Below are 27,476 nucleotides of genomic sequence, written 5' to 3'. Positions count from 1 at the left end.
ATGATGGGATCACAAGTATACTTAGCACACGAAAAGATATTTGTGTAAATGCATTCGCATTCAAACGGGTAGACCACCCCGTTTCCAGAAGCGTGTCGTTACCCAATTCTATCCTAATCCTAGGTCATGTCGTCGTTCGTAACCGTAAATTTCTCAAATCCCCAACAAACGCCATGTAGTGCAATGATGAATATCCGCCGGTGTCCGTGAATTCCTTCCAGAGTGATTCTTCCCCGTCCATCCGCCACATCGTCATCATAATGCTCTTCTATAAACTTCTATTCCTCCCAGAGGTGGTGCTGATGATGTTCAAATCAAAGTCCTTTTTCTGGTGTTGATGTCTTTACGAAGACGACTCCTTCTGGCCCTTGCCAACGTACTGCGCCTCGTCCTTGCCAACCTTGGAAAAGTCGACATTGGTCGTGTCGGTAGACGCGGGCTCACGGAGGCCAGCGGAGGCGCCCTCGCCCTTGGAAACATCGCCAGAGAAGCGGCCGCTGCCGACGTCGACGGTGCGGGAGTCGGCGGATTGCCAGTCGGGGGCGACGGGGGGCTCCTCGGGAAGGGGCAGGTTGGCCTTGACCCTCTCGATCTTCTCGGCCTTGGACTCGTTGGACATTTCTGGGTGGGTATTAGTGTGTGTTTTACTTGATATGTGAGGGTATTCGAGAAGGAGGAAACTTACTGATGGTGGTTTTCTGCTTAGACGGGAGAGAAAAAGAGGTGATTTGAAGGGGTTTTCTGCGCTGGGCGTTTTGGCTTTGGTGATTTTGCTTGATTGGGAATGTTTGAAGTGTTCTGATCTGTCAAGAGAAAGGTTATGAAGAGCAATCAAGTGGTTTCTTATATGCCTTCCTCAAGCTGTTCCTGAACAATTGTCAGAGGTGATCTCGATTGAATATGACGTCAGTGACGTCAATTATATCCCTAAGTGGATGCTGGTCTCCACCATTTGCTGTCATAGAAGTGAGACTCGGCTCGCTGTCCCGTTGTGGGGCTTTTGTTTTGTTTGACAGCGGCTGCTCCGCCAAGAAGTGCCACATCTGCCAAAAAAGAAAAGACACCGACCGCCAAACACATCATGATCAATCTCCCACTTATTTTGGACACGCAGCCAATCTCTACTTTCATTTATTTGAAGCTATCCCCATTTCCGTCGCTTTTAGTCTCGCTCTTGCCTACCTCCTGTCCCTCTACGCCGTCTTGTACAAGTTCGCTGCAAGGCTCGGGGTCCTGTTACAAGGTCAAGGAGGAAGAGCGGAGGGAAAATAAGAGAATGAGGAAGAGCGGAGAAAAGAAGGAGAGAATGAGGAAGAGCCCAAGAGACATTTTGAGGTTGGGGACTGGGTGTGGGAGACGAACAGAGACATTACACATTCAAAGTCTCAACCAGCATGGGTCGGACCGCAGGTGGTTCACAGTAGCCATACACCATGGTCTTGTGAAGTTGAACATGTCAACAAAAAGGGGTGAAGAGGAGGCTGCATATTAATCATAGGAATATCGGGGTAGGCCGTAGTGGTCGCCAGTAACAGCAAATGAAGAAGTAGATGTAAGGTGGCATAGCTTGAAGAGTTGAAGAAGCATGAACGGGTAGGAATGGACATTGGGGAGAAAGTTACGTTATATAGGTAAGGAGAGGACGAATATGAGGCTATTCACAACTCCCGAAGAGTGGAAAGTTCGTGGTGGAGGCAGTTCGGTTCCGAGGACGGAGCTTTGCTCTGGGGTCACGTGGATTCGGAATCTTCGGGCAATTAGACTGGTCCCTTAACAGGGGCGCCCATGAATTGTTAGCTTCCTTTTTCTCTCAAACCGACTTTTGATGAATGCTACCCCATCACGTTTTGGGCTTGCGTAGGTAGTATACATTACACAACACCGATGGCTTGTTCTGCTTGTGCAAGCCTACTGCCAGGGCAGTAGTTTGGTAGCGTACACTTTTGTACGGTACGCGTATTGGTGGGTCCTCACCCTGGGCAAAGCGTTTTGTGGTCACATGCCCACCACCCCCTGACGGACCACACCACTGCCAAAGTCCAGACTTTGTCGCCTCAACTGTAGTGAAGGTATATACACACTACTGTGAGCACACCGATGCTTGATTTTATTGTCATTGTTAGAGTAGTTTTTCTTCGTATTCTCTTAAAGCCCCTATTTGGCCCATGCCCGCCGAGTTTTCACACGCACACACACACAAACAAGTGAGGGCAATGGAAGTCAGTACGTGAACTTGGCCATTTGTCATTTGCAGCGAGCCATGGCACTCAATCCAATGTATTGGATTCTGTTAAAGTTGATTGGATATATTCGAACTCGTGCACGGACCATGCTTGGAACCACACCTCATTGGTTGCACAGGTCAACGTTCCAGCCACCCTTCGAGAACCAAAATCCCCGCAACCCCATTCTGGGGCCCCGCCTTCCTCCACTTTTTGCCCGCATTTTACCACGCTAAGACTAGCTGCGGACCACGGCAATGGAATTTGAGAAACATTTTGCACTGGAAGCGCAACCTTTCGGCTTCGTTTACCGTCGTCGACCAAGCTGATTTTTGTGGATTTTTCGGCGCTTGTTCGGTCCCTTGGCTGAGCCTCCAAGAACCCCCAAGACTCTTGAGAGTGACAACTGTTTGTGATGATCGCTACTCTTTCTGTGGATGTTATTTACATCTTCTTTTTCTGAAGAGTTTTTCTTTTTGGTTTGGTTTCTTTTCCCCCCCTTTTTTGGCCCCCTTTTTTGTAGTGTACACGGTACTTCCACAGATGACCAAAAGAGCCAGTCCTCAAAATATCCCCTAGTCACCAGTCGTAACTTGAGCACTTCGAACTCACCGATGGATGGACAAAGGTACCGCAGCATCGCTGACAGTATGTAAGCGAGGACTCAGCGGTGTGGGGAAGAGACGGAGAGACTTCGGGGTAAGATGGTGTCCCCGGGCCGACACCGGGCAATCAAGCCAATCGGCATCCGCGCTAACATTGGCCGAGCCATGTTAGTCGTGACTTGGTTTCCCGATCAGGAGAGACAGCGCCAGGCTCATGAGGGTTAGCCCATGACGGGCAACGCCGCACACAACGTGGGTTGACAGACAAGTAGTGTAGTTGGGATTGGGGGGGCGGACTTGGGAACGAATCCGTCATAGGGTGTTTTCTGTAGCTTCCCCACGGGGGACCATCTCACTAGTATTAAAGTGAGGCTCAACGCCTCATCAAGATCGTCTGTCTTACCTCCTCGCTCCATAGCAGCTTCTTTCTCCCATCTTTCTAGAGTCTTGAGCCCATTTTTCCAAACATGACAAAAACAACACCATATAAAAACGCCCTTGTTGGCTTGCTGTCGTTAGCCTCGGTCCTCCCTGATGGTACTACGGCTTCCGTACTGCCTCGTACACAAGAATGCCAAAGGCATCAATACCCAGGCCCCCAGAACCCCAGCTTCGAAACTGGCGACCTGTCGGGCTGGACAGTCGTCAATGGAACAGCCTTTGGCAAATCCTCTGTCACCACAGCTGCCTCCTCGCAGCAAGTCGGCAAGCAGTTCCTCTCGACAAATCTGCAAGATGGCGAAGCCGCCACTGGGACACTCCGCTCCAGCACCTTCAAGGCAAGCTCCGTCATGAGTTTCCTGATCGGTGGCAACTACGATCCCGCCAATCTCTACGTGGGACTTGTCCTGGAGAAAGACGGCACTCTCCTGTTCAGCCAGACCGCAACCAACGACGAGGCCCTCATCCGCATCGTCTGGGACACCAGTGCCTATGCCGGCCAGAACGTCTACATGGTTGTGGTCGATACCAGCACTACTGGCCACATCAGCCTGGACGACGTCCGAACCGGCTGCGACGCCCTCAAGGACGGCCCACACACCTTCAACATCCTTGGACAGAGCAATCAGCCCACCAAGAACCTCACCGCTCTCTCAGCTGCTTCCCGCTACGCAGTTGACCCGACCCGTCCGCAATATCACTACACTCCCTACCAGGGCTGGATCAACGACCCTGCCGGTCTGATCCAGTGGGGCGGCAAATACCAACTCTTCAACCAGTATAACCCTGTCGCTCCTCTTTGGGGTCCCATGTACTGGTCGCACGCCGAGAGCACTGACGCCGTACACTGGAGGGACCTGCCCGTTGCCTTGACCCCGCCGTATGTCAACAACACGCAGGACACCAGCGGGCGCTACACAGGCAGCGCCGTCAAGAACCAAGACACGGGTGCTCTGCAACTCATCTTCACCGACGCCACCAACGTAGCCTACCACCCCCACGCCGTGCCCGAAGTCGTCTCCTCAGCCGTGAGCTCCGACGGCATCCACTTCGACCTCTACAGCGGCAACCCCATCGTGGCCGAGGCGCCTCCCAGCGCTTCCGCCGGATTCCGTGACCCCAAGGTCTTCTGGGACCCCACCGCCAACAACTGGAAGATGGTCGTCGGTTCCGGTGACGGCCACACCGGCAACGTCCAGCTGTACAAGTCCACCGGCCCATCCTCATCCGAGCTTCTCTCATGGGAGTACGTCGGCGTGCTGCACCAAGGCGACGGCAGCCGGGGCATCATGTGGGAGTGCCCCAACTTCTTCCCCATTGACGACAAGTGGGTTCTCTTCTACGGCCAAGACAAGGGGTTCAAGGGGTGGTACGAAGTCGGCTCCTTCAACGGAACCACCTTTGTTTCCGAGAAGCTGGGTCTGTTCGACTCTGGCCCCGACAGCTACGCCACGCAGTGGTTCGTCGACGACGCCGGCCGCAACCTGGCCGTCACGTGGATCAACAACTGGAACACCACCAAGTGGCCTAGCAGGGTCAACGGCTGGGCCGGCACGCAGTCCATCATGCGCGAGCTCTTCATCCGCGAAGACGGCGGGCTCGGCCAGAAGCCCGTCGAGGAAGTGTCGCTCTTGGCGAGCGGCCCTGCCAAGTCGCTTGGTCAGACGGACGTCTTTGGAACCTACGAGGTTGGATTCACAGACACGGCGCGCCTGCAGGCTACCGTCGACTTGGCCGCTAGCGATGCGCCCGCCTTCACTATTGAGCTGTTTGCTTCCGGTGCCGAGTCTACTTCTCTTGTTTACAACTTTGCCAACCGGTCGTTGACCATCGACACTACGCAAGCTGGATACGGTCAGGCTGGTACGTGGACTGCCACCATTGCTAAGCCGGCTGACAACCGTTTGTCGCTGGATATCCTGATTGATCGCTCGAGTATCGAGGTGTTTGTTGGTGATGGAACCGCCATGACTGTCAGGGTGTTCCCGCGCTACCAGGAGTCCAAGAACATTAGGATCACCAGCGATGGAGGCAAGAAGACTGTCTTTGATGATATTGTCTTGACGCCGATGGGGTCTGCTTGGGAATAAAAGAGTTAGAAAGAAATGTACATAATGTAGACGGACGGGGGGGGTGGTGTGAAAGGTTTTGGGAAAAGAGCCTGGTTGATTTTAATGTTCTCTTGTAGCTTATTAGCTGTTATGTAATGATGTATGATTAGACGTATGTCAACGATGGGCACATATTTTTTTATACGGAGTGTCATATACTGAAAATTATACATAGTCTTGTATTTCTACCCCAGAGCAATGATAAAAAGAGATGAGTGCTACCGTGTACATTTTGGTGTGTGTGCTATCATGCCGTTGACTACCGCTCGAGGTTCTATCAGGTCCGGGGTGGAAATCTTTGACAAGCATAGATAGGTAGTCTGGAGAGGGGAGGTAATCCCCAATGTACAGGGCATTTTGGCATGGAGCGATTGCGCTTCGTGGGGATGTGCTGGGTGGAAGGAATGAAGTGGCCTGAACAGACGGAGGTGAGTGATCATCAAGGAAATGGGTTTAATTAACGATGGGGATGGGAAGATGGTATATGTTTGGATTTAGTAGTTGCTCGCCACGGTTTGCACTGATTATACCGACTGTGTAAAATAGTATCGCAAAAACTGATTCTACCTCCCAAGTGTTATTTTGCGAGTTAAAATGACAAAAAGATGAGACATTGAAAGAAGGACTTGCCTCGAGAGCCACAATGTTTGTGTATATGTGACAGTGATATTCCACCTTAATTCCGCTGTTGTCACGTTCGGTGTTTGAGTATCGTCCCAGTATTTGAAGCCTCTTTCGGGCTGTTTCTTTTCTCTCAATGCATTCTTCCGCCACTACCGAGAGATACACGTCTCTGGTTGCACAGTAAGCTACACAACAACCGGATCATCACCTCCCATGAACTCAGAAGATCTCCTAATACCTCTCCATAATCCAGTTCCTCCTCTCCTCCTCTCCCATCTCCGCCAAGAAAGCCATCTCAAACTCCTTGACAGCACAATATCTCTCCACCACCTCCGGTCCGAGAAACTCGACAAGCTTCTCATCCCCTTTCAGCGCTGTCAATGCCTCCTCCACGCTAGCAGGCAACATGTCCGTCACCTCCAACTCCGCCCGATCATTGGGCGTCAGTTTCGCGGGATCAATCTCGCAGTCTCCCCAGATTAACTTCTCCCGTTCCATGTACCCGTGGATACCAGACAGTAGCACGGCAGCCATGGCGAGGTAAGGATTGGCCAAACCGTCCATGGCCTTCAACTCCCAGTGTGAGCCCTCAATTTTGCGGAGAGGGGTCTCTCGATTCTGAGTGCCCCAGGTCACCCAGCGGCCACCGGCCCAGGCACCATCTTTGAGGCGTTCGAAGGAGGCGGGGTTGGAGTAGGTGAAGGCGGTGATGGCGCGAAGGTGCTTGAGGATGCCAGCATAGAAGGGTTCGTACACTTCCGGCTTGTCGCCGCCGGGTGAGGAGATGCTCATGTGCGTGTGGGAGGCGGTGCCGCATGCGGTTGGGAAGGGTTTGGGATGGAGAGTGACTTTGTAGCCGGCAGCGGTGGCGAGGGCAAACATGACATCGCGGGTGTGGAGGAGGGTGTCGACGGCTTGGATGGGCGGGTAAGGAGGAAGGATGAGCTCGAACTGGCCCGTTGCGGACTCGGCATGGATTTGCTCGACGTAGATGCCCATTGAGTCGAGAGCATGAACTATGTCGCGCAAGAGGTTGGCCACCTTGGGGTCGGCAAAGTAGCGAGACACAGACCAGGCGTGACCATCAGTGACCAAGGTGCTGAAACGACCCGATGCTTCTGCTGGGCGGTGTTTGAACGGATTCAAAGAGTTCAAAGACAGGGTTGCCGAGGTATCGGCACCCTCTACTCTTTCGAGCAAAAGGAATTCAATCTCGAACCCAAGCAAGAAGGTTAATCCGTTCTGAGCGCCCAAGTCAACGGCCTTCTGCAGTAGTGACCGGGGACACAGGGCAACGGGGGCACCGGACTTCTCCCGGAACTCGCCATACATGCTCACATGTCCCTCGGTAGGACCAGGGCGGAGCGAAGAAAAGTCCGGGTGCAGGCGATACTCTCCAATAGGAGCGATGGAGGGGACAAGATGATCGTTCTGAATGAGACCGAACACGGCTTGTGCGATGGAGATATCGGTTGGCTGACCTTGGTCAAGCAGGGTCTTGAACTTGCGGAAGGGGATCATGCGCATTCGCGGGGTTGCAGTGTAGTCGTTCCAGCATATACGGACAAAGTCAGGAGGCGGTTGGTCCTTCAGGAAGAGTTGGAAAAGTTCAAGGTCGCTTGCGTAGGGTCCGACCTCGGCACCGGGCTCTTCATCGAGCTCCATAAAGTCTATATCAAGATGGTAGAGCTTATTGGAGTTTCGGAAGAGGATGTCCTGGGCGAGGTCGATGGCGGCTTTGTAGCCAATGTGACCTTTGCGGACGTAGTTAGTAAGTACCTGGTGATCATTATTAGCCTTGGTCTTCTGCAGCTACATTTTTCCAGCTCACATTTGTAAACACCTCACGCATCTGGGTGACGGCAAGCAGGTAGGTCTCGGGGAACCAGTGACCATCTGTACTCCACAAGATCTTTGACCAGGGGCAAAGCTCGAGAATCTGTCGTAAGACCTGCTCCTGGCCATCTTCGCTAACACATGGGAAGACCTCGCCGATATCCGCATATACATGCTCATACACAGTGGCAAGATAACCCACTTCCCTCATAAAGGGATATCCCGCATGAAGGAGTACAATGGGCACAGTTGGATAGGCGCGGATGAAGTTCTGCAGATGGGCTGGGGATGACTTGGCAAGTACAATGTCATTGTCGCCCAGGCCGGTATGGAACTGAATAGGCTTCTTCTGCTTGGATGGGCTATCGCGGATCAACATGGCCGTACGGTGAACAACCAAGTCGTTGAGAGCGGCCACTTGTAGCTTGGCAAAGTCCAATAGGGCAAAGTTGGAAATGATGTCGGCAAAGGCAGCACGAGCTTCGACCTCGTTGACGGTGCTGGCGACTTGCAAGCCGGTACGGTAGCAGATGACGGACTTGAAGGCCACCACATCGGGATCGTCAATGGCTTCGTTGATGATGGTGTCCAACTCGCCAACCCAATCGTCGTAGGCATCGTTCAAGACATCCTGGCCGGTCCTTGGCGAAGCATCACAGGTCTTTCCAATTCTCTTGATGATATCGGCAGCCACCTTTTCGATACGCACAATTCGCTTGCACTCGGAGCGGGTATAGTCATTGTGCCAGACCATGTCCTGGGCATCATCGCCGTCGTCGAGCCCATCGTCGAGGAGTAATGTCTCAATGCCGTCCAGACACTGGGCGGTCCATTCCAAGGGGGAATCGATGCGCTTCTGCTCAATGGCGGCGACGACATCCTCCCATGTGTTGTTGCAGTTGAGCATTCCAGACAGCTGTCGGACGGCACGCAGATGGGGGAGTGAGTGGATGGCGGAGTGGACAACATCTCCATTGTGTGCCTCGGAGGTGATGGACAGGAGAGGGTGTTTGGCGAGGGCTTCAAGCTTCAGGAGAGGATGGGCATGGTGGTCGATGATGGGCGTGATGCGGATGGCGCGAGCAAGAGCGTCAAGTTGCGAGGGTGTCGCCGACGAGCGAGCACCAACCCAGGCTGTGTTCATCTTGAGAGGTTGGTGGCCGTCCGTCCGTCTGTGAAGATGGCTGCCGGTGATGGTTGTTGTTGTTGTGATTAGTGTTGGATGTTTGGGGGAAGAAGCAGGCTGGTCGACTGTCGTGGTTTTGTTACGAAGCTCTGACGCTGAGGGGTAACTGAACAGCTGGAGCTGAAGCCAAGATCGCGATCCGTCCCATCATGTCCATCTCCCACATTGCGCTATGTCTCTTTCTTACCTCGGAGAGACGTGCATGAGCAGGTGGATTCGCCATCTTTGTTGTCACGCAGCAGATTGATGCACAAGAGAGGGGAACCTCAAGTTGGTAGGCAGGTAAGGTTTGTGTAGACGAACATCTTGGGCGAATCAATGGCGTTGTACTCGACAAAGGTGACGGAAAGACTGCTGAGGTCTCTAAGGGGTGAGTTGTCGTAATGTACATGTGTAGGGGCAAGATGGACAAGAACTGAAGGAAGACCACCCTGGAGGTGGGCTTGGGGTTCCCGCTCCCGCTAGGTCTGTTCTGGGGTCTACCTAGGATTCCAGCTCCCCCGCGTGGGGTTGGAACCAGTACACTAGAGGACTACTTACCTACCATGGAGGTAACCTCTGCTTGCTCCACTTTCCACAGTTTGGCCCTAACCCTGGATATGGGGGTAGCACGGCTTGCACGGGTAGCAAGCGGAAAAAGTGCCCGCTTTCAGCTGTTGGTCAACGTCGACTGCGTCTTTCATTCGCAGAACTGTTTCTCTTGTCTGTCCGGGATTGAAACGACTGACCAACGACAGAGCCAGGACAGCGTCTTGTGCCCTTGAGCTTGTTGATCATGGTGTCCTTGGCAGGAGATCGCCAAGCAAGCCGAGTCCGGCACAAGCGTGGCGAGGAAGCTTGTTTCTGAAATTTCTTCAAAATACAAATTCAATAAAGAACCAGACAAACCAACTGCTCTCGTGTCGAGAAATGTCGAGTAACAACCAACTTACCATCAAACCTAGATACATACTATAGTAGATGACGGGATCACCTCACGTTGGTTCTGTCTACACTACACTACCTATCGGCAGAAGAAGCAATCAACTTGATCAAACCGACCCACCTTGCTAGTGATATACCCTGTTCCTGACATGAGTGTTAGACATGCGTCATCCGCCCTCGTATTGTGTGTGTTGGGCCCGGAGCGTTCCAAGTACATGCTAAATACTCCCCTGGTACCTTGGAATCATCACATCCTGTTTATCCCATCGATCCATCGTTGTTGCCCATCCCATCCGGGCACGGCATCTCCTCGTCGGCAACAACACGGATGTAGTAGCTGTCACACCGGCAGAACCACTGGTCATCACACAAAGGCACTGCACTTCTACTGCAAACCTCCTCTACTGAGGTAGGTTGATAACCGGTGGAGCAGTAGTAGGGTATGGTAGCACTTACAACGAAACTTTCTCCCAAATCACCTGCCCGCTCCCTCCCCATCCATCACCTGCGTCCTTACCACAGCAACGAACCTCAAAGCCCGATAACCGATGCTCGCCATCTAATCCAAAACCAACCAACACTCATCAATCACCACGCTCGTTTCTTTGATTTCGGTTTCTAGTCGCTCGCTATTGTCAGCCCACAATCATCATCATGCTTCGGACATTACCACGGCTTGCCGCCGTCGCCCTTGTTGGGCTTGACATGGCAAATGCCGCCTATAGTATCGCGACAGTCGGTACGCTCGTTTATCCCCGAAACGCAGAAAATGGCATATGAGTGCTGACAGAAGACGTGCGCAGCCGACATCAAAAAGACATCAGCCGACATCGCATTCGACATGATGCAATACTACAAAGGGAACTTGACGGGACAAACACCAGGAATCCTCCCCGGCCCTCCTCCAGCCGGTGATTATTACTGGTGGGAAGCTGGCGCAATGTGGGGAGCTCTGATCGACTACTGGAAATTCACAGGCGACGCGTCATACAACGATGTTATCACCCAAGCCCTCCTCTGGCAGGTCGGTCCGGGACAGGACTACATGCCACTCAACGTGACCGCATCCCTAGGAAACGATGATCAGGGCTTCTGGGGAATGACGGCCATGACAGCCGCCGAAAACAATTTTCCTAATCCACCAGCCGATCAACCACAGTGGCTGGGCCTCGCCCAGGCTGTCTTCAACACACAGGCAAACCCCGATAGACACGATAAAACCTGCAATGGTGGCTTGCGCTGGCAGATTCCCCCGCTCAACAACGGATACAACTACAAGAACAGCATTGCCAATGGTGCGTGACAACAGCACTCGCTGAATCTTCTGGATCTTGAGCTGACCCAATACGGTGCAGGCTGTTTCTTCAACCTCGGCGCCAGACTGGCGCGCTACACCGGAAACAAGACATACGCCGACTGGGCCGAAACGACGTGGGACTGGATGAGGGGTGTCGGGCTCATGGACGACAGTTACAGCATTCACGACGGCGCTCACGTCGAAACGAACTGCACCGATATCAACAATGCTCAGTTTTCCTACAACTCTGGCGTCTTTGTCCTCGGCGCCGCCCACATGTACAACTATGTTCGTGCTCCACATATATGCCGTCTTGTTTATCCCCCCTAGACTAACACTATACAGACCGACGGCTCCCCCGTCTGGAAGGATCGCCTCGATAAGCTCATCAACGCCACCCTCGTCCGCTTCTTCCCCGACAATATCGCCTTCGAGCCCGCCTGCGAAGACCAAATGAGCTGCACAACCGACATGCTCTCCTTCAAGGGCTACGTGCACCGCTGGCTATCCATCACCACGCAAATCGCGCCGCATACGGCCCCCGTCATCCTGCCCGTGCTCAAGACCTCGGCCGAAGCCGCTGTCCAAACGTGCACCGGCGAACAAAACGGCCGCATGTGCGGGTTCAGCTGGAAAAAAAAAAAGTACGACGGCAGTCACGGGGTGGGTCAGCAGATGAATGTCCTGGGAGCGGTTTCTTCCTTGTTGATTGAACAACCCGGAAAGGCCCCAGTGACCAATAGTACCGGTGGAACCAGCAAGGGAAACCCGAATGCGGGGAGCCAGAGCGACAGCTTTACGCATGATAAACCGGTGACGACGGCGGATAAGGCGGGGGCGGGCATTGTGACGTTTCTGTTGGCGGCTTCGACGTTGGGCACGTTTGTGTGGATGGGCATTGGTAAATAGGAAGGCCAACCCCATACTACTCGCGAGGAACGTCCACAAGGCAGGAAGATCTTGGTGCCGAGGGGAAGGTTGCGGAAGATGAAGAGAGATGAGGGGCACACGATTGGGAGTGATGATACTTTGGTTGAAGGAACCGAAAACGTGGGGAGGGTTTGAGGATGGATTGACGGCTGGGTGGGAGGTCTCTTTTTCCTTTATCTTTTTCTTTGGAGTCGCGATAATTTCGCAGACCAAAGGGTGTCTGTTTTTGAGAGGACTCCGATGTCACATTTTTCATTTTGCAGGGAGTTTCGCGTTAGCAGGCAGGGTTGGCAAGGCGTTCTCGGTTCACATGATGTTATGAGTTATGATTCAGGTGGGAGGAAACCTAGAGCATGATAATTGAAGAACTGAAGGAAGTTGACCTATCGAGAAAATTGTTGGCTTGCTGTCCGTGAAGGTCTCGAGCTAAAGCGCATTTTCTTGCTTACATGGTATTCACTTCGTTTGGGGATGTACTTCACGAATTATGGCTGTCTAGATCGTGATCCCCTAGTCAAGGCTCGTATACTCAAATCACAGATGTAAAAATGCCCCTCTCAGCGTCCCTACTTATACCGTCGAACAATATCCAAGTCTCTTCTATCCGGCTGCCGTACCCACCCGCCCGTGATCGTCTTGTGACGCCACCCCGAACCTTAATACATCGTCAAGATGCTTGGACTTCTTGATGGCGTCTCACGATGGGATACTCCTGCGGCTCCGAACTTGGCGGATTGAAGCGTACTGTGTGGGCAATGTTGACTGGCTCTCGAGGTCCTCTTCATTGTTGCAACAATGAGGCGTGTAGGGAGGTTACAGCGGGGATGCCGCCAAGATTTAGGGCTGTTTCAATATCTTTAATCCCCGCGGTCTCGTTTTCAGCATGGAGATGTTTCATGGTGGCTTGACCCCCCTACGACTACGCACGGCCGGGGGTGATGACCACCTAGAAGAAACCAAGATTGGAATCGGCTTTACAGAAATATTTCTTCAGAACATCCCCTCAACATAGACATCCCAACACTTCCTCCCTCTCCATTACTCACATCCGACATCAGATCATATACCCCTGACCCATCTCAGCAAAGCTTTCGACAGTACCTAACCTAACCTAACCACACCTCCAAAAACGGCAAAACCAAACAATGCCCATCCCCTCCCCCACCCAACTAACCACCTTCTCCTCCCTCCCTCTTTCTGGCGACTCCTCCTCCCCCTCCCCGCCAGAGACAGTCCCCGACCACCAGACAAACCAAGACACCTATCTCTTCGCAACCATCAAATCCAACCTCACCATCACCAAACCCACTTTGATCCTCACCGACTCCGCCTCGCAGGACTTTGCGCTCGTCTTTGATCCCCCTTCCGCTGTCGTTTCCTCCGGGCCGTATACCCCCGATGCCGTGGCTGATAAGTTCAAACAGCTCGGTCTCAAAAAGGGAAATACGGTTATCATCAAGAATGCGAGGAGAACCACCAAAAAAGCAGCGGGGAGGGAAGAAGGGCAGGGGTTTGTGGTTTTGAGGTCTTTGGGGCGTTTGCTTACTCATGGAGAAGGAGAGGGGAAAGGGGAGGGGAAGGAAGGAGAGGGGAAGGAAGGGGAGGGAAAGGAAGGGGAAGGGGAACTGTTGGGCGTTGTTCCTTCTGGGATGTTCCTGACTAGAGTGATGATGGATATTTTGAGACAGCGGGATGAGAGTTTGCCTGGGGATAGAGAGGAGAAGATGTGCGATGGGAAATTTGATGGGTATGTGACGCCGGAGGGAAAAGAAGAAGAGGGGGGGTTGAAGAGGTGCCAGGGGTGTGTGGAGGTTTGGTATTGTTCCAAGGTGAGTTCTCCGCAAAAAACATGATGATGATGATGGGGAAGACGAAAGAGAGAGAGACGAGGCTGATGAATATGAACACAAACAAAACAGGAGTGTCAGACTAGGAGGTGGATTGCGCATAAATCCGAGTGTAAGACTATCAAGGCTTTGAGGGGGATTTGGCCTAGGCCTGAGGGGGTGGAATTAGTTCTTCGGGGGAGATGATGGTTGATTGCTTGAGCTGGAGAAGAGTATAAAAAATACGAAAAACGACTAAGCCTACTTCCCACTATCATCCTCCTTCAGCGGCTCCTTATCATCTACCTCCTTCTCAGCTTGCTCGCTTGTTTCCACCACCTCCTGTTTCTCTGGCTCCTCCAAAACCTCACGATACATAATATCCGTCCTAACACTATACTTGACCCCCTTCACCACATCCGCGCCCGCATGAAACACCCTCCGATGTTGGAAGATCAGCACCCTCCCCGTCTTACACTCAACATCATACTTCCTCTTTTCGTCCCCGGACAACAACGCCGTGGCACCACCGACCAATTCCGTCTCGTCCTTTTTATCGGGCGGAGCTTCTGACTTGCAGTCGTTGAGGTAGAGATGAATGGTGAACATCGTCTCGTTGATTCGGTCAGAGTTGATAGGGTCCAGTTCACGGTAAGGGGAGTCGCAGTGGGCTATATGTCCCATCACATCACATCATATCGTCAGTGTCAGCCTCAGTTTGCTCGGTACCTATTCCCGTGCAACCAAGCATGGAATGAGAAAAACTCACCCCTAAAGAACTGCCCCTCCCCATACCTCAAAAACCTCATCCGCTTATTAACTTTGACAAACTCCCACTTGCCCGTCCTCCCATCCCTCAACCCTTTTGTCTTAGTCCGCTTACTCCTTCCCTTTTTCTTCCCATTAGCATACCTCTCCACCTCTTGTTTTCCATCCCCCTCATCCGCAGCAGGGCAAGGCAACGACCGCCCAGTAATAATCCTCACATCCCTCTCCCTCCCCGCATCCAACACCGCCAGTCTCTCCATCAACCCAGGAACCAAGCAACACCGCGCCCACAGCCTATCCACAACCTCTTGCTGATCCCAAATGATCCGTGACGAGTTGCGGTACGAGGGCGTAAGCACTTCGTAGCCTAGTCCGACATTGACTAGGGCAGGTGCCCATGGTGTCTTCTTGGGAGAGTCTTGTTCTTCAACCCACTTCTCAAGCGGAACGCTCCCCTCCGCCAACTTGCGCAGTTCGTCACACTCGTCTCTTGTTAGCACCCCGTCTAATACCACGGCGTACAGTCCCTTGTTTTCAGGTAAGTCTGTCGTGGCCCAGTCGATTTCTGTGAGAGTTGGGACGGGGGTGATGCCTGGTTCGGTGGCGAGGAAATCGGGAGGTAGGTCGATGGGGAGAGACTCGTAGGTGGTTTTGATGGGGTTGGATTGATGATGGGCTTTGTTTTTTTGCGTGTTCAGGGGCGGCGTTGGGGTGACGAGTTTTTGGAGTTCGGCTAGGACAGAGGACATCATTGTGATGACGGTCTTGGGGTAAGGATGAAGTAAGGTAGGTAGGTAGGTAGGTAAAGTAGAACGGTAAAAAAGAGGAAGGAGGCCTGTGAGGAAAGAGTTGGAGAGGGGAGAAACGGTGATGAGATGTGGTCTTCGCGGGAAAAGAATATATGGTGAATAATTCAGGATGACTACTTATGACTAAAAACATAAACCCGTCTTGTTGAACGGAAATGAGAGCGGATCTTATACATTATACCGGGTACAGCGACTCCAGGTAAACAATCCCACAATGGCTGCCTAGAGTAGCATCCCGGTATAAATCCCAATGACTGGACAGCGATCACTCTTGGCGGCGTACATAGGGCTGACAGCACCTTTGCACTTCACAAATGATCACCAAGTCCGAAGCGGGGAAGGGCTTGCAGTGGTGTGTGTTTGTTGTCCCTTGCTAAGGTCTTCCTGGAGTCAGGCAAGTACTCTGTGGACATTGATTCATCCCTAAAAGAACAGCCCAAGAACTTCGACACAGGTGTCTGTATTTGATGGATTTCACCGTGACTGTAGGCATCTATTCATCTCGTCGCGGGATAACGATGACGACGCCAGGCTGCCGGATAACTTTGGTCACCCGTGTTTCCGACATGTGAAGTGTCCTCAGCAATAAGTATGGTAGATCACAGGAAGTGTTATGGGGCCTTGCTGGGATGGTCAACAAGTGGAACCACAACGCCCCCTTTTCAGGATGTAAACAAACTAGAACTACTTGGCAACAAGTCCACCAAGACTAACGGCGAAGTGAACATTGGCAACCATCAGGCACTTAAAAAACAAGACACAATAGGTATCTATCTACATCTACTTCTTTCTAAAGTTCTATCTCTAATGCCTCGACTCGAGTTCATGTATGTACCCACTTTCGGTCCTCCGGTTTCTATTCACCGAAAATCCAACCAACGCCCTACGCAGCCGCAGCAGCAGCAACAGAAACAGCAGCAGCAGCCTCAACCTCCCTCTCCAACCTCTTCTGCCCCTTCTTCCCCACCGGCACCACCTGTTGTTGTGCCTCCTCTCCCATCCCCATCCCCATCCCGAACCCCGACCCAAGCCCCAAAGCCCTCTTGACCCTCAACCACAACTCAAACACCTCCAATTTAACCTCCACCCTCGCCATCCCCCACCACGCGCCCACCAGCCTCACTAGATTCGCCGGGCTCCAAATACTTCCCAGCTCCCTAATCTCCTCCAGTTGTTCGTAGAAAACAGTACGCATACAATACCGCGCCAAAATCAAAAACTGCCTCACCGGCCCTTGCTTGGTATGCAGACTCTCATCCAGCGCCCTCGTCAAATCATTCGTCTTGAGAATCAACAAGATAATCCTCGGCACTTGCCCCAACATCTGCACCAAATCCACAATCAGCCCCTCCTGCAGTGCCGTCGACATGGACTTTTGTTCCGATGCCTCTTTCGGTTTCAGGACGCCTCCGCTGTCGGTGGCGGAGACGACATTGATAAAGTCGCGGCCGGTGATGGCACTAGCAAAAAGAGGGAACTTGTCTTCCCCGATGCCGGCGACTTCGTACACATAGCGTTTCATCTTGGGGATGTCCCCGTCGATGATGGCCAGCCAGAGTTTGGCGTAGGAGCGACGCAGGGGGAGGGGGATGTCGCGGTAGAGGCCGTGGTCGTACAGAATAATGTCAAAGTTGGACTTAGATTTGATGTTGTTGTCATGGTGGCGGATGGCAATGTTGCCCCCGTGCGGATCGCAGTGGAGGGGCGCGCCCTCGCCAAAGATCATCTCGTTGAAGATGCGTGCCAGCGTGGCAGAGACTTCGTCCCGGTCGATGCCGTGGGCGTCCATGTACGCCAGATCGTCGAGGCGGTGGCCTGATTCGCACGCCATGACCAGCAGACGCTTCTTGGCCCAGAGAACGTCGGGGATGACCAAGGGCAAAGAGGGAGCGAATTCGGCGAAGTAGCGGGAGGTGCGGCGGGCATTTTCGGCTTCGCAGGTGAAATCGAGTTCCTTGGGCAGGGAGATCTCGACTTCGGACGAGAGCCATTCGAGGTCGTATTCGGGGAAGAAGTACTTGAGCGTCTTGAAGGTGGTCGACGTCAGACGCATGTCGAGGGGCGCCCAGCGCTGGAGAGACGGGTGTTGGACTTTGACGGCGACGCGCTGGCCGGTTTCTTTGATGGTGGCTAGATGGACTTGGGCCAGCGAGGCGGCGCCGATGGGCTCGCGAGAGAATTCGGAAAAGTAGTCCCATAGCGAGGTGCCGGTGTCTTCGAGGAACATGCGCTCGATCGACTCGAAGGAGGAGACGGGGCATTTGTCTTGGAGAGGGATGAAGGTTGTTGTCCATTCAGGGGGGAGGAGGTAGTTCATTGCGCTCTGTTTGGTCGTCCGTTAGCATTGTCTCTCCCATCCTGTGTTTCTAGCTGCCCAGATGACAAGTATCTCTGTCCTCCAGGTCATGTAGAGAGGTACTAACCAAATGCTGCCCCAACTTGATAAATATTCCACCACTCTTCTCCAACACCTCCAACGTCCGATCCGCACACCGCTGATGACACTCCCTCAGCAACCGCTGCTTCTCCTCCGGGTCCTCAATCTTCTCCCTTGAGTTCAACGTCACCCGATAATCGTTCACGCATATCGCCAACGTGCTCGCCACCCTCCCTGTCCTCTCCACCGCTTCGTATGTATATTTGACATCGTCTCCAACCGCCAGCAATCCCGCGGCCGCTGCGCCTCCGCCAGCCGCCAGCAGTACTGTTCGTCGGCCATTGTTGTTGTTTGTTTTGTCGTTGGCGTTCGAGGAGGAGGAAGAAGAAGAGGAAGAACCGTTCGAGTTCTGGTCGCTGGATCGTTTCGAACTTGAGGAAAACGACCGTCGGGCAAGTGTCGAGTTATAGAAGGATGCCGAAAGCGAAGAAGAAGAAGAAGAAGAAGACGATGAAGCGGAAGAGGCAGAAAGTTGGCTGCGACAGCTTGCGCACGTCCACCCGTTCGTTATCCTGCCTGTGCCGGTTCGTCGGAGAGGCGCATAGACATGGTTGAGCGTCTGCAGACGCCTAAGCGCAGCGAGCGAAGGGAAAGAAGTCTGGGCTGGCATATTATAAACAGTCGAACAACTAGTATAGGTATGGACAAGAAGAGCACTGCAGTGAATTAGGTCGTTCCGTCGTTGTTGTCGTTGGGTTATCGTTAAATCATCAACTGGGAAGATGTCGTCGGCATTGCGCGCGCAATTAATGGTTGGGTAGGTGGGAACCTAGGTATCCGTAGGAAATCTAAGACGTGCTCTAGACCTTTGCTAGAGTCGGGGTCTAGCGGTCGGCTTTGCGAACGGACGGACAAAGTAAAGACGGAAGGACGGGGGGTATCATCCAAAATTTCAGAGAAAAAAAGATACAAACAAGAGATGAAAGAGATCATGGCGATGACATCGACAAGTTCGGGCGGGAATTTGCCGCCACAAAAAATGCCAGGGGCGACTTCGGACCAGCCATGTTCTCTATGTATTCGGGTTAGGGTTTGGGGCATGGGTTCCTTGGCTTCAACTTGTGAGCGGGAACCATCCGTCATCAGCACCAGAAATGAAACTGGTCTCTTGTCCCATTATTTTCCAGTCATATCAGAGAGGACTATATCCCGCACAAGGCTACCCAGCAGCCCTTTTCCACCGTTAAGCTACCCAACCCAACGCTCAATCTATCCGACAGCCCAGTCAAAATTCATCATGACCATGACATAGAAACAAAGACGAAATGCTAATTTATACGTTACTGGCAAGCCATGTAAAGACTTGGTATCATCAAAGTGACAAACAACGCCCAAATAATTTTCAACCAGAAGAATAAACTAACGCAGGCACGCACGCACGCTTGCTTTCCCTTCCTTTCAACATCAGACAAATCTATTCATCCATCCATCTTGTCTCATTCGCATCCATCACATCCACCTAGACATCCATCGTCTAGATTTCATCATACCATTCATCACCACATCATCTCCCATGCTCTAATCCCTCAACAAGCTTCCAGTCCTTCTGCTCCCTTCGCTCAGATTTCCTCCACTTCCCCTGCCCTCCCTATCATTCGAGGGCGTCATTGGCCGGGGCCCACTAGGCCGTCTCGATACCTGGCCCGTCGCTCCACTCAGGTTCTTGTTCTCCAACCTGCGTGCCTGGCTCGGGCTGTTGGGGCCGCTGCCAGTGCTGCCATCAATGGGCTCCTTAGGCGGCCTGGGAGGTCCGCCAGAAGTCGCGTTGAGGCTCGCCGGAGCCGGCGATGAAGAGCCGTAGATCTGCTGCCAGTTCGGGTTGGCCTCGTTGCCCTGAGAGTCGAAACTATCGCGGTTCAGGTTGCGAGGCAGCCGGTTGAGGCTGGTGGCGGATCCGGCCCAGTCTTCCGACTTGGGGCTCAGCATGGGCGAGTTGCCACCCGTGAAGCCGAGCGCCTGAGACTCGAGCGCTTGCTTGAAGCGCTCCGTCTGGCCCTGCCGGGGCTGAGGGTGCACCAGGTTGAGCGAGTTGCGATGAGCCTTGTACTTGGCTTCCTCGGGCGTCATCGTCACCCAGTTAGGCTGCGGTGGCTGCATCGAGTTGTACGCAAGCACGGGGGACTCGGGGTCCTCGTGAACGTCGTGGCTTGGCCCACGTCCCTGCGAGTAGGGGTTGTTGTTGTTGTTGGGCTTGGGCTTGGGATGAGGGTTGGAGAACTGAAACATATCCGAGTAGTCGGAGGTGGCAACCGAGTCCGCGCGAGACGAAACCGTGTTGTTGCGATACGTAGGCATCGTAGGCTGCTCGGCCGGCCTGATTGGGCTCCACTGCTGCTCGTCTTCCTCCTCCTTGCGTGACTGGCCGCTGCGGCGGAAGAGTTGAGTAATGTTGGTAGTTGTAGTGCTCTCCGACCACCGGGACTTGAACCAGCTCGACCTTCCCTTCTTCTTCTGGTCCTCGTTTTGCTTAGCAGCATTCTGGTAGTCTGGCGACCTGGTACTTTCGTATTGCTGCTGGTAATCAGGGGACCTGGTCTTCTCATAAGCGGGCGACTGAGGGTTCTCATACGCAGGCGACCGAGTATTCTCGTAACCAGGCGACATCTGAAGAGCGCCCGAAGCGGTAGGCGGCGACCCACGAGGCGTCGCTTGCAACGAACCAGAACGCTGTTCTTGCGCAGGGGTCATCAAAACTTCCGGCCCGCCAAAGCGAATGCTCTCATTGTCATACTCATCCTCGTTGTCCTCGGGCACGGTACTTATCCTGTGACCGGACACCTTGCGGCCAAAGTTTTGCTGGCCGGATGTTCCCCGAGACTGAATGGACAGCTGTCCGGACTGAGACGCACTGTTAGTGGAAGTTCCAGCATGTCCCTCGGGCTCGTAACCACGATCCTGCTCGTATTGGCCCTGAGATTGCATGTTCTCATACGAACGCTCATCCTGATGGCTCATGGGCACAGAGCCAGCGCCAGGAACAGTCTGGGACTTGAGCACATCGACCTGAGTCAGGAGCTGCATCAGCATATCCTCAATCCTGCCGAGGTCGTTAGGTCCCTTGTGACCCAGGCCCTTCATCAGAGCACGGCGGAAGATGTTCTTCTGCTTCTTGTTGCTCATCTCGTCCATCGTAGTGGTAGTGCCTGCCTGCGAGTTGGAGTGAAGAGAGCGAGGAGCGCTACCAGGATAAGGACGAGGGCCGTTGATGGCGCGCTGGACTGTCTTCTCCGTGTTCTCCTTGACTTCGGTGATGATAACATCCTCAGTATCAGCAAGGAGACGCTTGAGGTCTTCAAAGTTGTTACGCATCTCTGTGGCGGCGCGAACGAGTGTGACCAAAATCTCGGTATCGCGAGCACTGCGCTGAGCATCGCGGACCATCAACTGCAAACTGTTAGCAGGCATACTTCTTCAGCATGAGCGCACTATTCAAACTTACATGTTGCATCAAAGCCATGATATCCTTGGACTCAATCTTGTCAATTCCCGTTCCAGTGGCGGGATCATACATCTGCGAGTCCATTCCGTCCGACATGCCACTAACTTGTCGTGAACCGGAGCCGAAGAAGTCCATGGGATTCTGATTCTTAGCACTACCAAGGTTGAGAGGAGTGCCATAGGCGAGACCCTTGCCCTTGTCCATCGAAGTATCGGGGGTCTTGTTAGGTCCCTGGGAGATATATCCCTCATCGACCTTCTGACCGACAGGGCTACGAGTGGCATTGTCGTAGTTATCACGACCACCAGGAGAAAGAAGACTATCTCCCAGACCAGCAAGGTTGGCAATGGGGCTGGCATCCTCGTAGGGGTTGGTGACCAAAGTATCGCGCTTCCGATCCTCGTCAGTCCTGTACCACTCATCCTGCTCCTGACCGGACTGCTGGTTGCCGCTGAGGTTGAGACCCTTTTGCAGAGCATCATGAGTGCCGTCAAGAGGACGGTAGTTGAAGTCATCAACGGACGACTGGGGGCGCTGCTTGGGGGTAGCATCTCCCTCCCATTCACCACCTTCCTCTCCATTGAGCAACGATGGGTTAGTGAGCAGATCATCCTCGTTCCAGTGCTCGAAGTCTGGCAACGGGCTGCTGATATCCGGCAAGCCACTGAAGCCCAACTTGATGGGCACAGAGACGTCCGACATCCTGTCGACACTGTGCTTTGGCTGCAGTGCGGGTCCAGATCCGTTCTGGGCGCGCTCCTTGAAGGACTGGTTGCGCTGAACGCCCTCCCCTTGCCATTCCGAAGTGCCCTGGTTCTCTTGCTTACCCTGCTGTCTGAGGGCGGCGGCAGCGGCACCAACCGCAGCGCTGGTAATAGCAGCCTCTGAGGCGGTGGTGTAATGACGCTGTCTTGGGACCTTCCTTCCATACTCGTCGACGTCATACTCTTGGTAGTCGTATGAGGCCTGGCTATCATTGCCAGCCGTGTCTGGCCTGTCTGCCTCTTGGCTTCCATTGGTAGCCATCGAGTTGCGGTATGGCTGCTGATTGACGCCGCTAAATCTAAGCGAATCTACCACGGAGCCCTCAACGAACGAAGCATGGTTGGAATCGACACCAGAGGTGTGGACGTAGTTCGGGTTGGCTCCAACGGCACGGACAGCGTGACCATTACCGTCAACCTCGCTATTGGTCATTCCGCTCACGTTGCTTCGATCCATGCCCGCCGTCCTCAAGCTGGCTACGGACATGTTTTCAGGAGTACGGGAGCCGCTTGATACCGAGCCGCCGAATGCGCGAGAATCACGGTTCGGCGCCTCACTGCCTTCAGTGTATCCGGAGACGCTGGGGATAGGACTCAGACCGCGCTTCTCAGGCTGGTAAGGAACATACTTGAGTGGAGGCGGCACCTCTTGCGTGTTGTAGTAGTCGTATGGGCTATTCCCGTATTCGCGCTCGTGATCATCGTAATCGTCCAGATCATCATAGGAATCAACAGACGGTGCGCCACTGTGGTAGTCGTTGCCCTGGTTCTCGGCACCCCGTTGACGTGGCAGCTGTTTCAGGTCTCCATGGGAAATATTGGCATGCTGAGTACCCAATGACAGTAGAGTAATCGGGGTCCGGGTGGGTGTCGGAGTGGAATCCTCGGTGTGGTACTGGCCATTCTGATCTTGCTTCGGTGCAATCTCCTCGCTAGCCGAGTGAGGACCATCCGTGTCGGCAGATAAGATAGAGGCTCTGGTGACGTCCGATGGGTTGAGGTCGCTCAATAACGGCATAGGGGGAGCAGGTGCGAGGAAGTCGGAGGAGGCATCATCATCATAATCCTCATACTCATTGCCAGCAGAATTCCGCAACTCACGTCTTCGCCTCCTACTGCGGTTCTCTCCAGGAGATTTGACGCTGTCATGGGCAGCAGCCGCACCGGCAGCAGCAGTCTTTAGACGGTCAGCGCTTCCCGTGGGGCTGTGGTCAATATCATGCACATCGCTTCTCGTGTCTTGGCTGAGGGCACTTTGTGCCGGACTCTCATCGAAGGCATTGCGGGCTTCTCTGTCTCGCTTCTCAATCTTGATGGGCTCCTTGGGTGTGGGAGTGGTGCCCGAATTTCTGTCAGCTCTAGACGTCCGGCGCCTATCACTGCCTTCATCCCTAGAAGCCGTCGTCGCACTTGACGTCGTCGAGGCTGCCTTACGATCCTGACGCAAGCTCTGCTCTCTCTTCAAGGCATTGAGTTCTGGAAGGATAAGGCGACGAATGGCGTCCTCTACTGTCTCCAGGAGCTTGGGATTGTTGATGGAGGAGGCCTTTGACTGACCTGAGCGCATTGACTCGGCACCCACGGAGCGTTGGCTGGGAGCTGCAGTCGAAAGCATGCTTGAATCCGCTCCCGATACCATGGAATCGGATTGCTTGGATCTCCTGCGTGGGGACTCTGAGCGCTTCGAACTCCTTTCCTCTTTGCTGAGACTACTGGTCCTGCTCTTGGTCGACTTGTGGAGGCGGTTATTACTGCCGCTCTTCTCTTTATCGCCGCGCGTCTTGGTCACCGATACCTTTTCGCGCTCTCCGCGCTCGTACTCTCGATTCCTGCTCTCATCTCGGCTCTTGGTACGGAGCTTGTCAGTAACTGCAGCAGCTGTGATACCAGCACCAGCGCCAGCAAGGGCATCCCCGCCGCGTGAGGGGCTCACGCTCCTGGAGCCAGGGCTCTTGACATCCGAGTTCTTGCGGGATACGTAAGGCTCGTCAAGGAAACTGTCGCTCGGGATGGCCGAGATGTCGCTCGTGTTGCCGGCATTGTAGCTATTTTTGCTATCAGCAGATGGGATCAAAGGGCTGGCAGGGCGGCGGGGGCGTCGGTTGGCGCTACGTTCGCTTCGTTCGCCGATTTCGATCTCGATATTGCGACTAACGCTACTCTCCTCAGTGGCAGAGGCGTACGAATTGTTGTCTTCGTCGCCCCCGCTCAAGACGGACATCAACTCATTTTCGCTACGGGCAAGGGCGCTTTGGGAATGGCGATCGGCGCGGCGGCTCTGGCTCGATCTCCTCGTTGACTTTGCTTCTGTTATTTCAATGCGACCTCGACTGGAACCGCTGCTTTTGCGATTGGACTTGTGGCTTGGCGTGAGGCGAACACGTACGCTGGGTTTGCGCCCGTCTCCAGATGGGGCTCCTTTTCCTCCTTCGAAATACTCGATCAAGAGCGAGGTCTGCGATTTGCCTCGATTGTGTGTCTTGATGGTGACCGGGGTGCCGTCCTCAGGCAGCGAGTAGGATGACTTGTCCTCGGTTCCCAGCTCGCTCTGGGTCGGGCTCATTATCGACGATTCGGTTGCGCTGGGCACGGGTAGTGGTCGCTCGGACGACTTCTTTTTGGTTTCGACACCCATCTTGTCGGTGTTGGGCGTCGCGGTTGGAAGGACGAGATGGTTGGGTTAGGCCAAGCTATCGAAGATCAGACGGTCGTCTAAGCGAGCCTAGTGGGCCTTGCCGCAGCTTGAGTATAGCGCAGCTGTTCCCCCGCCAGTTCGGTAGCCAAATCCTGTTCCTGTTCTTAGAAAAGCAAGGCTCTTCCCGGCAATTCGGTGGAGGGTGGGAGCGGGTTGCAAAAGGGCGAGATAAAAGAAGGGGAATATTGGTATGTAGTATTAAAATGAGGAGGAAAACAAGATAGGGCGCGAGGGGTATTATGATGGTTCTGTTGACGAATCGAAGCTGCGCGGTCTCTCTATTCGTTCCGTTCAGGGCGACATCTGGTTGCGGGAAAATCTGGTGGTCAGAGAAAACCTGAGAGCTGGACCAACGAAATTAGGGTAAGCTGCTGATTCGTCTCGAAGAAGCTTCAGAATGGCAAACCCCACAGATTGGTTTGACTTGGGGGACGCCAGCTGAGAAGCGGCAAGATGCAAGATGCGCGAACAGGCCTGTGGAGGAGGAGAAGCTGGATCGATGGGATGGAGAGGAGAGAGAGGGAAGTCGAAGTGGAAAAACCTAGACTAGGCGCGTCGCAGTCCCAGTGCCACTGAGTGCAGTGCAGTTAGGTTGCAGGAGTGTGATTGAGGTGATGGCACATACGGGCTAGGCAAGGGGAACATGGAACCTGAACCCACAATAGGACGGGATGACAGGGCAGGGCAGGCGGGGAGGCAGGCTACGCTACTAGGAAGCGACAAGGTAGGCGGCGGTGCTCCGTCCCGTGAAAATCGAGAGGCGGCGCAATACCCAGGCAGTCCTGCCCTGCACTTCTTTGACCTGGAAGGACCAGAGGACCGACCCCCATGTTTCCATCCTTGGTAGAGGTAGGTAGATGCTGTGGTGAGGCAGCAATGGGACAGCCCTTTTGAGAGGACAATTCAGCCCGATGCTGACACGAGGCATTGGGGTGTTTGCTTGGTCTTGTGGCTGTAGACATGGGAAGACGAGGAAGGAGAGGATATCAACAAGAGAACAGAGGTATCTCAACGGCACGTACCAGATGTGCGATGCGCGCGAGCTTGTAGCTAGAGGTAGTGGATAGCTCGACCAGGGCGGGCTGACTTTAGGGTTCCAAGCGGATGGGGACAAAAAAAGCCCGTCTCGTCGTGTCGGAGATCCAAGTATGCTATGTTTTGCGTGCTGCAGGCCTCAAAAGTGGTCGGTCTAGTAGTTCGTCGCATGCAATGGAAGCGTGTGTCGCAAGTGATCATTCAACAGTCTCCGCTCGTTCGGGTGGAGTTGGATGCGATCGATATATTCGAAGCTACCCGCCATTCAACGTACAAGTATATCGGGTAGGGCAGCAGCAGCAGCAGCAGCAGCAGGGGAAGCATACAAAAAGATGGTCCTAGAGAGCGGGAAAGGCAAGGCACCGTCCGTCACTGGAACCTGGAAATCTGTTTGCAACCCGACCTCCCGACTTAGGTGCTGCTGTGGATTTGCGACTGGCGACCGGCGACTGGCGTGTGCGTGAGAGGGGGGAAAAAAAATAAAAGAAATAAAAATCATAAAAAGGGACTGTTTGATGCCTCTGGATTGGTGCTCAAGAGAGGAAACCTAAGCAACGAGGGGCCATTCGGTGGTGGACTGGTGAGAGGGACGAATGAGCGGTGGGAGTCAGGGAGAGGAGTCCAAAGAAGTCGGCGCCCGCGTACAGTAAGTAATATTGGGAATACATCCGGGAACTGGACTCACCCACATGGATGGATATAATTCCCGAATGAATACAAGCAAGTCACTGGCCTTGGTTCCGTTTCATCCATCCCGTCACAGCTTCCAGTTCTCTGAACGGCCTTCTTTTTCCTGTTCTCTTCTTTCCATTCCCTTCCTGATCTCCCCCAACTGCCCGGCGCCGAATTCCTCCATGGCGGCTTGGTTCGCCTAGGTTTGCCCGACGACGGCCGGCCTTGCTTGGTGTGCTGGCCATGCTCGACGGCTATCGGCCAATTGCGCGTGGGAGGCAGGGGTGCTATGAGGTGCCTTGCTGCAGCGTTATGCAGCTCAGCTCCGTCCGCCTTCGCCTTCTATTTCACAAGAGAATTGGGCAGGGCAGTGACATAGAGTGAATGGATGAATGGATGGAAATCGATTCGCTGGGAAGCTCAGGCTTAAAACCGGTCATTGTGGTACAATTTTCTCCCTTCCTGTCTCTGTTCCTGTTTCTGTCTCTGTTTCTTTTTCTTTTTTCTGCTCTGTAGTTACCTATCCCTCGGTCAATTCTTCAATCCCTTGTTCACGACATCTTCAACCACCTCCCTCCTTCCCGCCTCCCTCCCTTCCCATCGGCCCGGTTGATGATTAATACACCATATCAAAACAGGACAAGAACAACTGAACTTGGGGGAATGACCGGGTTCCTAAAAAGTAAAAAAGTAAAAGAAAAAAAAAGTGGACCCCCGACGGCTGGGGACCACCGAAGCCGCATCCCAGCCTGCTACGTATGTACCAGCCCAGGGCAGAGCTCTTTGCAGTGAGCCAAGGTCAGGGAACAAGGGGGAGGTGTTGATCAGCTCTTCGGCAGCCATTCCGCTTCGGAG

General features: G+C 53.7%; 8 protein-coding genes across 8 annotated transcripts; 3 read left to right on the top strand and 5 right to left on the bottom strand.

Moving 5' to 3' along the window:
* Positions 1 to 39: 39 nt before the first annotated feature.
* B0T23DRAFT_417534 (uncharacterized protein) lies at positions 40 to 1,663 on the bottom strand. Its single transcript, XM_062839656.1, has 3 exons — positions 1,241 to 1,663; positions 686 to 798; positions 40 to 621 (listed from the first exon to the last, which is right to left on the bottom strand). The coding sequence occupies exons 1-3, from the start codon at positions 1,375 to 1,377 to the stop codon at positions 344 to 346; spliced, it is 528 nt and encodes a 175-aa protein (XP_062697809.1). The 5' UTR covers positions 1,378 to 1,663; the 3' UTR covers positions 40 to 343.
* Positions 1,664 to 3,078: 1,415 nt separating this feature from the next.
* On the top strand, positions 3,079 to 5,472 carry B0T23DRAFT_36835 (glycosyl hydrolase). The gene has a single exon (XM_062836442.1). The coding sequence runs from the start codon at positions 3,295 to 3,297 to the stop codon at positions 5,356 to 5,358; it is 2,064 nt and encodes a 687-aa protein (XP_062697808.1). The 5' UTR covers positions 3,079 to 3,294; the 3' UTR covers positions 5,359 to 5,472.
* A 762-nt stretch (positions 5,473 to 6,234) lies between these two features.
* B0T23DRAFT_307061 (uncharacterized protein) lies at positions 6,235 to 8,983 on the bottom strand (the record flags this gene model as incomplete). Its single annotated transcript, XM_062834409.1, has 2 exons — positions 6,235 to 7,782; positions 7,835 to 8,983. The coding sequence occupies 2 exons, from the start codon at positions 8,981 to 8,983 to the stop codon at positions 6,235 to 6,237; spliced, it is 2,697 nt and encodes an 898-aa protein (XP_062697807.1).
* A 1,476-nt stretch (positions 8,984 to 10,459) lies between these two features.
* On the top strand, positions 10,460 to 12,163 carry B0T23DRAFT_36815 (mannan endo-1,6-alpha-mannosidase). Its single transcript, XM_062836436.1, has 4 exons — positions 10,460 to 10,688; positions 10,753 to 11,244; positions 11,305 to 11,534; positions 11,592 to 12,163. Exons 1-4 carry the CDS (start codon positions 10,604 to 10,606, stop codon positions 12,153 to 12,155), a joined length of 1,371 nt encoding a protein of 456 aa, XP_062697806.1. The 5' UTR covers positions 10,460 to 10,603; the 3' UTR covers positions 12,156 to 12,163.
* Positions 12,164 to 13,095: 932 nt separating this feature from the next.
* On the top strand, positions 13,096 to 14,429 carry B0T23DRAFT_36801 (uncharacterized protein). The gene is made up of 2 exons (XM_062836431.1): positions 13,096 to 14,005; positions 14,096 to 14,429. The coding sequence occupies exons 1-2, from the start codon at positions 13,322 to 13,324 to the stop codon at positions 14,207 to 14,209; spliced, it is 798 nt and encodes a 265-aa protein (XP_062697805.1). The 5' UTR covers positions 13,096 to 13,321; the 3' UTR covers positions 14,210 to 14,429.
* On the bottom strand, positions 14,193 to 15,719 carry B0T23DRAFT_371687 (uncharacterized protein). The gene is made up of 2 exons (XM_062836665.1): positions 14,772 to 15,719; positions 14,193 to 14,673 (listed from the first exon to the last, which is right to left on the bottom strand). The coding sequence occupies exons 1-2, from the start codon at positions 15,520 to 15,522 to the stop codon at positions 14,264 to 14,266; spliced, it is 1,161 nt and encodes a 386-aa protein (XP_062697804.1). The 5' UTR covers positions 15,523 to 15,719; the 3' UTR covers positions 14,193 to 14,263.
* A 602-nt stretch (positions 15,720 to 16,321) lies between these two features.
* Positions 16,322 to 18,974, bottom strand: B0T23DRAFT_371685 (ABC1 family-domain-containing protein). Its single transcript, XM_062836664.1, has 2 exons — positions 18,003 to 18,974; positions 16,322 to 17,902 (listed from the first exon to the last, which is right to left on the bottom strand). Exons 1-2 carry the CDS (start codon positions 18,624 to 18,626, stop codon positions 16,463 to 16,465), a joined length of 2,064 nt encoding a protein of 687 aa, XP_062697803.1. The 5' UTR covers positions 18,627 to 18,974; the 3' UTR covers positions 16,322 to 16,462.
* A 427-nt stretch (positions 18,975 to 19,401) lies between these two features.
* B0T23DRAFT_36744 (uncharacterized protein) lies at positions 19,402 to 25,076 on the bottom strand. The gene is made up of 2 exons (XM_062836422.1): positions 21,456 to 25,076; positions 19,402 to 21,400 (listed from the first exon to the last, which is right to left on the bottom strand). Exons 1-2 carry the CDS (start codon positions 24,852 to 24,854, stop codon positions 19,535 to 19,537), a joined length of 5,265 nt encoding a protein of 1,754 aa, XP_062697802.1. The 5' UTR covers positions 24,855 to 25,076; the 3' UTR covers positions 19,402 to 19,534.
* Between the last annotated feature and the right edge of the window lie 2,400 nt (positions 25,077 to 27,476).

The sequence above is a fragment of the Neurospora hispaniola genome, assembly GCF_033458365.1.
Source record: "Neurospora hispaniola strain FGSC 10403 chromosome Unknown B0T23scaffold_1, whole genome shotgun sequence".
NCBI lineage: Eukaryota > Fungi > Ascomycota > Sordariomycetes > Sordariales > Sordariaceae > Neurospora > Neurospora hispaniola.
Note: the sequence above shows the minus strand (reverse complement) of the source record. Positions and strands in the feature narration are given on the sequence as shown.